The 12,755-nt window shown below is 41.0% G+C and overlaps 1 protein-coding gene across 2 annotated transcripts in view; it reads left to right on the top strand.

The window, feature by feature from the left end:
* APPL2 (adaptor protein, phosphotyrosine interacting with PH domain and leucine zipper 2) overlaps window positions 1–12,755 on the top strand; it is a 99,823-nt gene that overhangs the window by 16,310 nt on the left and 70,758 nt on the right. For both annotated transcript variants that reach the window (XM_044280584.1, XM_044280583.1), the window contains exons 2-4: window positions 4,005–4,103; window positions 7,476–7,535; window positions 7,779–7,850. In XM_044280584.1, coding sequence (XP_044136519.1) covers window positions 4,005–4,103; window positions 7,476–7,535; window positions 7,779–7,850 — 231 coding nt within the window. The remainder of the gene's footprint in view (window positions 1–4,004; window positions 4,104–7,475; window positions 7,536–7,778; window positions 7,851–12,755) is intronic.

Genomic DNA, 12,755 nt, shown 5'->3' on the forward strand with positions numbered 1-12,755 from the left:
GCATCAGCATGTTTTGATGACTAATATTCCTGTGATTTTGAATCATGTGATGAAAGTAGTTCTGGCCAAATTGGCAGGACCCCCGAGTGAACTTCTAGCTCTGATTTCTAGACTTTTCCTTTTGTTTCAGTTTACATAAAGAAATAAACTTTACTTTTAAGAATACACTGGGAGACCATACATTCATAATTTTCTATTTTTGTGACTTTTTTGATCCTTCTCTTCTATGTCATTTTAAGGGATTTTGTCTTTGGCCGTGGAGATGGAGTAGAAGTCAAATTTGGGTGGTCAGGTTGTGGGAATGTTCCAACTCTGGCTTCAAAATGACATGATTAAATATATATTATTCATATTGTATAATTGATTGGGTAAATGCAGAACATTTGCACATGCGGGAGACTGCACATGCGTACTGCGCACGCCGTCTCCACATAGAGCTGATCAGTGGGGGTGCCAGGTGTCAGACCCCCGCTGATCTGATATTGATGACCTATCCTGAGCATAGTTCATCAGTATTAAAAGCCCGGTCAACCCCTTTCAGTTTAAAACATTCCATGTATAGAATGCACAGTAGTATGTTGCTTCTTTACAATTTATAAAAGTTTTTTGTTCAGACGTTGTATTCCAATAATTATATTTTAGATTCTATCTAAGTAACTTGATTTTACTACAGTAAATTTGTTATTACTACTGTTATACATGATGAGCCATTCTTGTGGGAACTGGAGCTACTGGAGTTGGATTTTTGGTCAACTGACTCCACAGTTATAATTGTATATTTATTAAAGAGTTTTCACATAATACAGAGGCACAAACAATGAGAGTCCGAGGCAGGAAACACACATCAATAAAGCAAAACCACATCCTGAGATGATCAGTATCAACAGTGAACGGACCACCCCATTAGTATGGGTGCAGCACCATGAGCAGCAAGGTCCATGTACAGACAGTTGGTTTTCTTGTGTGTTGTTTTTTTTTTTCCTGAGGAAGCCTCAACACAGTTGGGATGTGGGACTGATGGAGATAGCTGAGTATAGCACTGTATACCTCTGTTATTCATTCGGAAGTTCAGCATGTCTGAAGTCTCCCTTAAGACACGTAGAAAGGTTTTCATCTAATCTTGGGATGTCTCTGGATACACATTGTAATACCTGTTTCCGAGTCAGTGGCAAAAAAACACCAGTTTCAAGAAGCTCCTAACAATATGAGGGACTCTTCAGCCTACCTTAGTGGTCAAATGTTTTTTCCCAACCATTAGCCCCTTAATGGCAAATATATACGCCATACATGCAGGAGGAATGTATGGAGTGGGCTCATGAGCTGAGCCCGCTCCATACGCAGTGGGTGCCATTTGTGATACAGCTGATACCTGGCTGCAATGGATCAAACTAAACTCCATTCACAGGAATTTAACCCTTCGGAAGCCGCAGTCAATAGCGTCCGCAGCATCTTAGAGGCGAGAAGGAGGGGGCTCCCTCTGTCTGTGATCGGAACCTCCTGCAGTGAAATCACAGGATTCCAGTAGGTTGCGGTGGATGGCTCCCAGACCTACCATAGTAAACTGCCTTTTAAGCCCTGCCTACAATCAGTAAAATTTACATAGACTGCAAATAGTTGCATGTTCAGGTAATGGAACTCAAAATGAAAGTAAAAAAAAAGGTTTATATAAACCCCTCGCCCCACAAACTTTTTCCCAGTTTTACATAATTAAAATAAACATGATTGATATCACAGCGTCCGACAATGTGCTAAAATATAAAAATACTTATCATGTGTGGTGAATGCCGTAATAGAACAAAAAATAAAAATGGCTGATTGGCCATTTTTATGGGTCACCTTGAACCCCACCACACAAAAAAAAAAACATGAATAAAATGTGATCAGAAGGCCTTTGTACTGTAAAATGAACCTTAGAATAAACTGATCATGCCCTTTTTAGCACACAGTGAACACTGCAAAACCTTAACCTGGAATTTAGGGTGTTTTTTCAGTTTCACCCCAAATAATTTTTTTATGTTTTCAATACAAGGCATGGAGAATTAAATAGTGGCATTAAAAAATACTTGTGACGCAAAAAAAATAAAATAAAAATACGGCTACTGTATGCGAACTGAAAGTCGGAAAAGTTGAATAAAGTTATAGCTCTTGAAAGGTGGAAACGAAAAACTAAAATTGGCACAGGTCCTAATGTGTTAAAGGGGGGGTGTTTTATCAGAGACATCCCATTTCAAAATGTGGCCGCTACAGCAATCGGCTGGTTGCCTTGTGTCCTAATTCTGACACCCCAGCAAACAGCTGTTTTTGCTGAAGGAAGGCACAGCCAGCGAGGCATTTAGTTGTAGTTTTACATAGCGGAGATTAAGATGAATGGTTGTCCATGTAACACAAGGACTACTCAAGTTCACCCAAGTGGGAGCAGCTCTTCTTGAGTGACTCTACATTCTGGCTCAGACTAGGAGATCTTGATGAAAGGAGCTCCCTCCCTCCCTATAACTTCCATGTGCCCTTATCTACCTGACAAATCACATTTAGGGTCCATTCACACGTCCGTTCTTTCTTTCCTGATCTGTTCCGTTTTTTGCTGAACAGATCTGGACCAGATCTGGACCCATTCATTTTCAATGGGTCCTGAAAAAAAATCTGACATTGTGCTGTCCGTTTTTTTTCAGGACCCATTGAAAATTAATGGGTCCAAATCTGGTCCAGATCTGTTCAGCAAAAAACGGAACAGATCAGGAAACAAACAACGGACGTGTGAATGGACCCTTAAAGGGATAGAATATGCCATCACTTTATGATCAGTTGAACTTCCACAATGGAACGCTCATTTCCCTCAGCCCTGCAGCCGCCCCCCACTCATCTCCAGGGCAGCATGGCGTTGCGGCCCTGGGTTAGTCTGACGATTTCTGTCCTTGATAAACCCACGCTTGCTATCACTTATGATACTATTTACAATCATATACTCCTGTATATTGTCCCTTAAGAGTCCTTCAAACATTTTTCTCATTTTGAATACGGGCACCACATTTGCCTTGCTCCAGTCTCTCTAAAAATGGATTTTGTGTATTGTGTAAGAGAGGCTTTTCTTCAATGTATAAAATGACTAAGGTTATCGCTACCACTCTTCAATATATTTACAAATGCCCTTAATGCAACAGATTTTATAAAAAATGTTTTTTCTTTTTGTCATTGTATTCCTTTTTTGCTATTAAAATGTTAGGCGGGTGAGGAAACATTATGTACATATGACCTATTTTAATGAATAGGTCTGGTCCTGCATCAAAATTGGCCCTCAAGCGTGATATTAACTGCTGGGTTTTATTTTCCCATTTCCACAAATTATAAATCACGACACTAAATTTTAACCGTGCAGTAGTTGGCCTATATTTGTGCTTCCCTCTTGCAAAGTTCCTTAATATATTTTTTTCATAATCTTTTTTTAAATATCCTACTCATAACATTAGTTACATTTGTGCATTTATTTTATAGTGATTCCGAGTTACAGAAATTTTATGTATGCATTAAAGGGGTTCTGCAGTATCCTCTGGATAGATCATCAGCATCTGATCGGCGGGGGTCCGACACCCGCGACCCCTGCCGACACCCGGGACCCCTGCTGTTTGAGAAGGCAGCGGTGCTGTCAGAAGCGCCGCGGCCTTCTCCTTGTTTACCGCAGGCCCAGTGACATCACGACTAGTATCACTGGCCTGGGCGGGGCTAAGCTTCATTCAAGTGAACAGAGCTTAGCCATGCCCAGGCAATTGATACTAGTAGTGACGTCACTGGGCCTGCGGTAAACAGTGAGAAGGTCGCGGCGCTACTGCCAGCACCGCTGCCTTCTCAAACAGCTGATCGGCAGGGGTCCCGGGTTTCGGACCCCCGCCCTATCAGATGCTGATGATCTATCCAGAGGATAGTTCATCAGTTTAAAAAAACTGCAGAACCCCTTTAAATTATTAGAGTCACGATTTGAATTTCGTTTTATGCTTCACCTGTTTCTTTAGACGCGCTCCCTCCTGAGTGTTTTTGAAGAAGATGCTGGAACACTAACAGATTATACAAATCAGCTGCTTCAGACTATGCAGAGAGTTTATGGGGCCCAGGTGAGTCACCCTGAAGTCTGCAGACTGGTTTAAAGTAATTCTACATTGTGTCTTAATCATAAATTTACCGTATGCACTGGGAAAGGTCCTGGTGTATCCAGACCCATAAAATGGATGCTGTGCCCTCTAAAAAAAACAAAAAATATGCAGAGCTCTTCCAGGCAGCTAAAGAAACAGACAATCTGGGTGCCAAAGGGTACCAAACAGAGGCCAAGAGAACACTGTTATGGTGTCCAATGGTGAATGGGCCCCCATGCATCTATTTAATGGATGTTGTGGGAGCTTTCATGGAGCATACAGCAAACCTCTATTGAGATGTAGCGTGAATAGGCCGTTATATTTTTTTTCAACCTTACCTGTGAAATAAGAAACCCACATCACACATTAGGTACTCATTAGGAGTGTGATAAACACCAAACAAATATCATATTAATCTCCCTTCATTTAAAATACACCTTTTATTAAATAGACATTCAAATATGAAAACCTCTCTAGGAAGTATAATTTTTAATCTTAAACAGTCATATAATACACCACCTATATAGGATCTGGGCAAGTATAGGGTCTGGATTATAAACAAGTATATCAAGAGGTGGGACATAAGATGTCCTCCTTTACTCACGGTTTGTTGACACAGGATACCTGTGAAATAAGCTTTAATGTGATGCAAGCTACTACAGAATAATCCTATGTGTTGCTGCACTTTGAACAAAAATTAACGGGATGTGACATGAACATCGGCTCATCCGCATGTACAGTCTTTTCCAGTTCGGTGTTCCATGCAGGAGACAAGCCCAGAGTAGAGATATAGCAATCATACAATAGAAATAATGTCCAGCATCAGGATCCGGACGCAGCTGTTTAAAATTCTGTCTTTATAAGTTGCATTACTACAGTACTCAGATGAGTATTTTTCCCCCTCCAATTATATGTTTGATTTTGAATGTGACTAATAAAGACAGAGTTTAAACAGTTGGATCCGGATCATGATGGTGGACATTGTTTCTATGGAATAAAGAATGTATGTTACTTTTCTTTCACATTTTAAGCAGAATAAGGGCTCATTCACATTGGTGCCAGGCTTCTGCCAATCATTTCTGGTTTTGCACTCAATTACAGAAATAGAACAACGAAAGTGACGGAAGTTCCACATCTGTCAAATAAGACAGCAATGGTGCCAATGGACTCCATTGACTAGGTTTCCATTATGGAGTCCGTAATTTACTGGATGAAATAGAACAGCATTATACAGGTCCTTCTAAAAAAATTAGCATATTGTGATAAAGTTCATTATTTTCTGTAATGTACTGATAAACATTAGACTTTTATATATTTTAGATTCATTACACACCAACTGGAGTAGTTCAAGCCTTTTATTGTTTTAATATTGATGATTTTGGCATACAGCTCATGAAAACCCAAAATTCCTATCCAAAAAAATTTGCATATCATGAAAAGGTTCTCTAAACGAGCTATTAACCTAATCATCTGAATCAACTAATTAACTCTAAACACCTGCAAAAGATTCCTGAGGCTTTTAAAAACTCCCAGCCTGGTTCATTACTCAAAACCGCAATCATGGGTAAGACTGCCGACCTGACTGCTGTCCAGAAAGCCATCATTGACACCCTCAAGCAAGAGGGTAAGACACAGAAAGAAATTTCTGAACGAATAGGCTGTTCCCAGAGTGCTGTATCAAGGCACCTCAGTGGGAAGTCTGTGGGAAGGAAAAAGTGTGGCAGAAAACGCTGCACAACGACAAGAGGTGACCGGACCCTGAGGAAGATTGTGGAGAAGGACCGATTCCAGACCTTGGGGGACCTGCGGAAGCAGTGGACTGAGTCTGGAGTAGAAACATCCAGAGCCACCGTGTACAGGCGTGTGCAGGAAATGGGCTACAGGTGCCGCATTCCCCAGGTCAAGCTACTTTTGAACCAGAAACAGCGGCAGAAGCACCTGACCTGGGCTACAGAGAAGCAGCACTGGACTGTTGCATGTCATTCAGAAATCAAGGTGCCAGAGTCTGGAGGAAGACTGGGGAGAGGGAAATGCCAAAATGCCTGAAGTCCAGTGTCAAGTACCCACAGTCAGTGATGGTCTGGGGTGCCATGTCAGCTGCTGGTGTTGGTCCACTGTGTTTTATCAAGGGCAGGGTCAATGCAGCTAGCTATCAGGAGATTTTGGAGCACTTCATGCTTCCATCTGCTGAAAAGCTTTATGGAGATGAAGATTTCATTTTTCAGCACGACCTGGCACCTGCTTACAGTGCCAAAACCACTGGTAAATGGTTTACTGACCATGGTATTACTGTGCTCAATTGGCCTGCCAACTCTCCTGACCTGAACCCCATAGAGAATCTGTGGGATATTGGGAAGAGAAAGTTGAGAGACGCAAGACCCAACACTCTGGATGAGCTTAAGGCCGCTATCGAAGCATCCTGGGCCTCCATAACACCTCAGCAGTGCCACAGGCTGATTGCCTCCATGCCACGCCACATTGAAGCAGTCATTTCTGCAAAAGGATTACCGACCAAGTATTGAGTGCATAACTGAACATAATTATTTGAAGGTTGACTTTTTTTGTATTAAAAACACTTTTCTTTTATTGGTCGGATGAAATATGCTATTTTTTTGAGATAGGAAATTTGGGTTTTCATGAGCTGTATGCCAAAATCATCAATATTAAAACAATAAAAGGCTTGAACTACTTCAGTTGGTGTGTAATGAATCTAAAATATATGAAAGTCTAATGTGTATCAGTACATTACAGAAAATAATGAACTTTATCACAATATGCTAATTTTTTGAGAAGGACCTGTATATATTTCCTGGAAAACTTTTAACCCCTCAATGCGTTTCTGTGTATTCCTGTGGGAACCTCAGTCTCATAGGAAGGAATAGAGAAGTAATTGACTTCCTGTTATGTGTCAGTTGGAGATCAGAGTGCTGGTCACGTGACACAGCTGAGAATCAGAATGGAGGTTATAATTCATAAATACAGTCACTGGTAAGAAGATTACCTTCACTACAATTTACATAATGGACCTTTCTAACAGAGAATGAAGATTTTGTAGGAGTGCTTCTTTAATTAGTCATTGGTAGGTGGTTTGGTGACTTTCATTAATGCTAAAGCTATAAAACAAGAAATAGGACACATCCTGTTTCATATTATGATAATTATTATTTTAATTACATGGTTAACTAATAGAATGACATTCCAGGAGTGTATTTCTTTCATATCCCAAGTACGGTAGCCATAAGAATTGTTTTTCTCTGACGGTAGATACAGTAATTGACCGTGGTGTAAAATAAATGTATTCATTCTTAAAAATGTGGGATGTGTTAACAAAAGTTTGTTTTTATCTGTTTGAAGAATGAAATGTGTTTGGCTACCCAACAATTGTCCAGCCAACTTCTTGCATATGAAAAACAGGTAAGTAATACATTTTTTTGGTAATTTTGCTGCAATCCTCTGGTAGTCATTTGGTAATAAAGAATAAAATAATGTGCAGAACTTTGAATACTCCTTTAAATTTACAATGCAAACAGCTATACATAATGATGGGCATGTTCAGTACTTCATTGACCATATACCCACAAGGCAAAGAACAACAGATCAGTATGCAGTATTTCATATCAGTCTTATGTTACCATGTTTGTTTGCTTTTATTTCTAGAATTTTGCCCTGGGGAAAGGAGATGAAGAAGCCATATCAACTCTACAATATTTTGCAAATGTGGTAAATGAGGTTAGTGGATTTTTAAAAGGAATCTGTCACCGGGATCTTGGACTATTATTACTGCAGATAAGGAATTCAGATCACTACTTTTTATTTTCTTACTGCCCCCCATTCCACCACTGTCAGCATATAAAGCTGCTCTGAAATACATCGTCAGGACTGGTGTTAATGTGACAATTTCCATTTATAAATAGAAATGGCTATCTAACAATTGCATAATGTTAACACCTTGGGGGCCTAAAAAAAGTCGAAAAAAGTAAATGTTTTTAAAATATAAAAAAGCTAAAAAAATTCTAATAACCCTCCTTTCCCTATAATAAAAATAACAAAATCAAAAAAAGAAATATTATAGGCATTGCCACATCCAAAAACACCCACACTACTAAAATATAAAATATTTATCTTGTACGGCCAACGGCGTAACAGAATATACATTGAATAAAGAGTGATGAAAATGTAATGCATGCTCCACAACAGTAACTACAGATTGTCCCGCAAAAAATGAGCCCTCACACAGCTTTGTAGACATAACTATAAAAAAGTTATTTGAAACCAGAATATGACGATGAAAAATATGACGATTTATTTTTTTCAATATTAAAACACAAGAAAAACTAAATAAATGTGGTATTGTTGTAATCATACTGAAAGAATGAAGGAAAAACAAAACTCATGCAAGATTTTGGAACTGCGTTTTTTTTTTTTTTTTTCAATTCCACGCCAATTGGAATTTCCTTCCAGTTCCCAGTACATCGTATGTAATAATAAATGGTGCCATCAGAAAGTGTACGGTAAGTTGTTCTGCAAATACCAAGTCCTCATATCGCTGTGTGAATGGAAAAAGTTATGACTCTGGGAAGGCAGGGAATAGAAAATACAAAAATGGAAAATTGCTCAGTCCTGCAGGGGTTAAAGGAGAGCTTTACAATGGCGTACAATGTGTACATTGGAAATGTCCTACTGCTAGAGCTGCTGCAACACATCTTATAAGTACAGTGTAGTTACTTCATGCCTTTTCTCGTCAGCAAATAACTTTTTTCCATAACTTTTCAATTGCCTTTCTCCAAAGTTTACTTTATGGGCAGGATTATTTGCTTCGGAGCTCCTTTGACCTAGTGTTCACAGCTTACCTATTGTTTCAGGTGCCTTTTTAGTAATAGCTATTGTGTATGTACATGTTGAAGCAACAGTATTTCTTGTCATCCGAATCTTAATCCTATATTACACTGCCCAATTTTTCAGCAGATAATCAATAACGAGTGTTTGTATGAACTCTCGTTGGCGATCATCTGGCAGTGTAATACTGCCGTGGATTGCCCAGTGAATGAGCAAACGCTCGATCCAAAAATTATTGTTTGCAGGTCGGCAGATCGTGGTGTCTAATAATTTAAAAGCATTTAATAGCAGCAAACTTCTTATGCACTAGTGAACAGTTCCCACCCAAAAATCGTCTGCCACATTGAGTTGTGTAATACAGCCTTTAGTCTTCATTTAGCTCCTAGTTTCTTTCCCTGTCGGCTTCATCTTTAATTGTAGTTTCAGACTAGCATGTTCACTCCGTGTGGGAGCTGTATTTCCCATTATCCTGCTCATCTGGAGTGGATTTACAGCATCATAACGAATTATGATGTTGTGAATTCCTTCCTGGCCATAAGTCTACTTGACTGTAGTCACCTAATGCCATGACTACAGTTCAGTAGACTTTCAGCCAGGTAGGAATTCACAACATCATAAGTAAGGCTCCTTTCACACTAGCGTTCGTCGGTCCGCTCGTGAGCTCCGTTTGAAGGAGCTCACGAGCGAACCCGAACGCCTCCGTCCAGCCCTGATGCAGTCTGAATGGAGCGGATCCGCTCAGACTGCATCAGTCTGGCGGCGTTCAGCCTCCGCTCCGCTCTCCTCCCCACGGACAGGCGGACAGCTGAACGCTGCTTGCAGTGTTCAGCTGTCCGCCTGGCCGTGCGGAGGCGAGCGGATCCGTTCAGACTTACAATGTAAGTCAATGGGAACGGATCCGCTTGAAGATGAGCCCATATGGCTCAATCTTCAAGCGGATCCGTCCCCCATTGACTTTACATTGAAAGTCTGAACGGATCCGCTCAGGCTGCTTTCACACTTAGAATTTTTTCTAAGTTATTAATGCAGACGGATCCGTACTGAACGGAGCCTCCGTCTGCATTAATATGATCGGATCCGTTGAGAACGGATCCGATCGAACGCTAGTGTGAAAGTAGCCTTATTATGCGGCTGCAAATCCACTCCAGATGAGCAGTGTCCCTTAATGGGAAATACAGCTCCCACACAGAGCATGTTTTCTGCAGTGAACACGCTCCTTTGAAACTACCCTAATTGTCCGTTTTTGATGAGCTAATGGGGGGAGACAAGCTGTTACACTGGGGGAGATATATCAAGACCATCCTCCTGTGCTGGCATGAGATGCTGGCAGAAGCCTCTTAACAAATCAGGCGCATCTCTGCCGTGCGCCAGAAACTGAAGTCTTCGCCAGCAACAGGCTGGTGTAGACTTCAGCTATAACTTCTGCCACTTACTGGCGAACGTTATAGTAAATGCGGTGGCGGCGCGAAGCCACGTCCCCTTTTTCTCGGCACTTTGGAAAATTATTGCATATTTTGTTGCACAGATGCTGTGCACCATAATGTGCGACTTTTTTCCACCACAATTGAGGCGTAAAATGATTGATAAGTGTCCTATATACAGCACACACAGAGAAGAGGACATCTTGCTCCCCCATCTCCATCTTTGTGACACACAGAAGCAACATCAGCACAAATTACATTTTATAAAAGCTATTGACAGGCCTATATGTCACTTGTTATCATTGTTGATAATTGTGTGTCTGCAGCAAATGATTTATAACTAGCAGATGTGAAAATGTGTTTTGCACCTCAGCTGGAGGTGAAAAGTTCTTCTAGTTAGAAGTTTCTGATTTAAATCTATGAGTGAAAAAAATGAACAGTTTTCTTTGTACCACAGCTGGGAGTAAATCTTTGCTGTTGCATAAGAAATCAAAGCTAACCACAGATGACCCACAAGTAAAAAGAATATATCGTATACGCCAAAAGTAGAAATATAAAGCCAATACTAGTGAGCGCTTCCATTGTGAATGCGCTCACTAGTATGCATTGGGAGTGGGGAGTTAAGCGCTCACCCTGCCTTATCTTCTTTCTGGGGCCATGCACTGTGTATAGCATCAGGACGTAGTGCGCGCACTATGTCCCGTCGCTGCACGCAGTCGGATGAAAAAAAGGGATTGCGACTCCTGCAGAGACCGCCGGACCAGGAGCGACAGAGCAGGAGAGATAAGTGAAGTTACTTATTTTAAAGACCTGATCTGAGGTCTGATGGCGGTCTGGCATGGAAGTCGGATCTGAGGTATGATGGGAGTCTTAATAGACTTCTCTGAGATTGTCTTTGGCTAACAAGGAGAACCAATCGCTGCTGAAGGGACACAGCAAATGGTTGAGTGCTTCCGTGTCTTCATTTCAGTGATCACTGGAGATCTCGGGACCCAGATCTCCACTGAGATGGCCACTTTCTGGTTACTGTTGGCCAATGTGTATGTAAGATGATTATATGGTACTTACTAGTATAGCCTTGGTTAAAATTTTGCACTATTTTCTATATTTCATAAGGTATGCTCCCTTGTAGGCCAAGTCTTTTGTGCTGTCCACACAGAGAACTTGCTGATGGAGGGTCATGTGACCAAGCAAATGACCTCCATGTGATGGCTCCTATATTCAGATACACCACATTTGGGAGTTTAGTGCAGGTGCAGTGTGTTTGAATGGAGGAGACACACATGGAGGGGATTTGCCTTGTTACATGACCCTCCGTCAGCTGCCATTCTATGGACAAGGCCTCTGTGTGGACAGCACAAAAGACTTGGCAAACAAAGGGGCATAACTTTTGAAATATAGAAAATGGAGCAGAATTTCAACGATTATATAATCATCTTATATACACATTGGTCACAAGTAGCCAGAGAGTGGCCGACCCCTTTAAAGTCTACAGTAGAAACAGACTAAAAGACAGAAAAGCAAAAATTTCATTATAAGAGCCAGATACTGACTGTTGTATTGGCAGCTCACATCTGTCGCTGCCTCACTACTTTTATTAGGAACATTATTTATTGAACTACTACTACTCCTCCCATTTTGCCATCACCACCACTCTCCTCCTCTCCTTGCTATTAGTTATCCCACCCTCCTTTTTATTCAGCCTTGGCTATGAGGAGCTCCTCCTGTTTCCAGGATAGGCCAGCACTGAGGCAGACGAATCTCCCAATGTTATCTAGATACTAGCTATAAAAAAAAAACTTTAAAGAGGTTGTGCAGCAATTTATATTGATGACCTATCCTCAGGATAAAGCATGGGTAGGATGGTAGACAGAGATGAGGGAGGAGAAATAGGGGGTGCTGCACTGTGATTAGCTTTGTGGGTGAGTATGAACACTTTCAATTGAATACTATAGTGTATGGGCAACCAGTTTAATGGCAGCCACAGAGTAGGGGCATCAGAGTAGTGGTTAGACAGATAGATGAGCCTGGCTGCTGCCTAGGAAAGATCGGAGAGGGGAGAGTTTAGTGAGGGGGGGACCGATTATTAATGAGTTACAGTAATCCAGACTAGAATGGATCAGGATCACATTGAGAGTTTTTGTTGTTTCCACAGTATGAAAAGGATGAACTAGAGATGTTTTTAAGGTGCAGGCGTGATGAGTGGGCAAGCGATTGGATATAGGAGGTAAAGGAAAGGTCACTGTCAAACTTAACATCAAGACCGCTGGTGTGCTGGCTAGGCGTTATGGTAGTGCCAAACATTGAGAAGGAAATATCCGGTTTAGGTGGTTTAGGGTACTTTCACACTAGCGTTATTCTTTTCCGACATTAAGTT

Source organism: Bufo gargarizans, chromosome 2 (assembly GCF_014858855.1).
Source record: "Bufo gargarizans isolate SCDJY-AF-19 chromosome 2, ASM1485885v1, whole genome shotgun sequence".
NCBI lineage: Eukaryota > Metazoa > Chordata > Amphibia > Anura > Bufonidae > Bufo > Bufo gargarizans.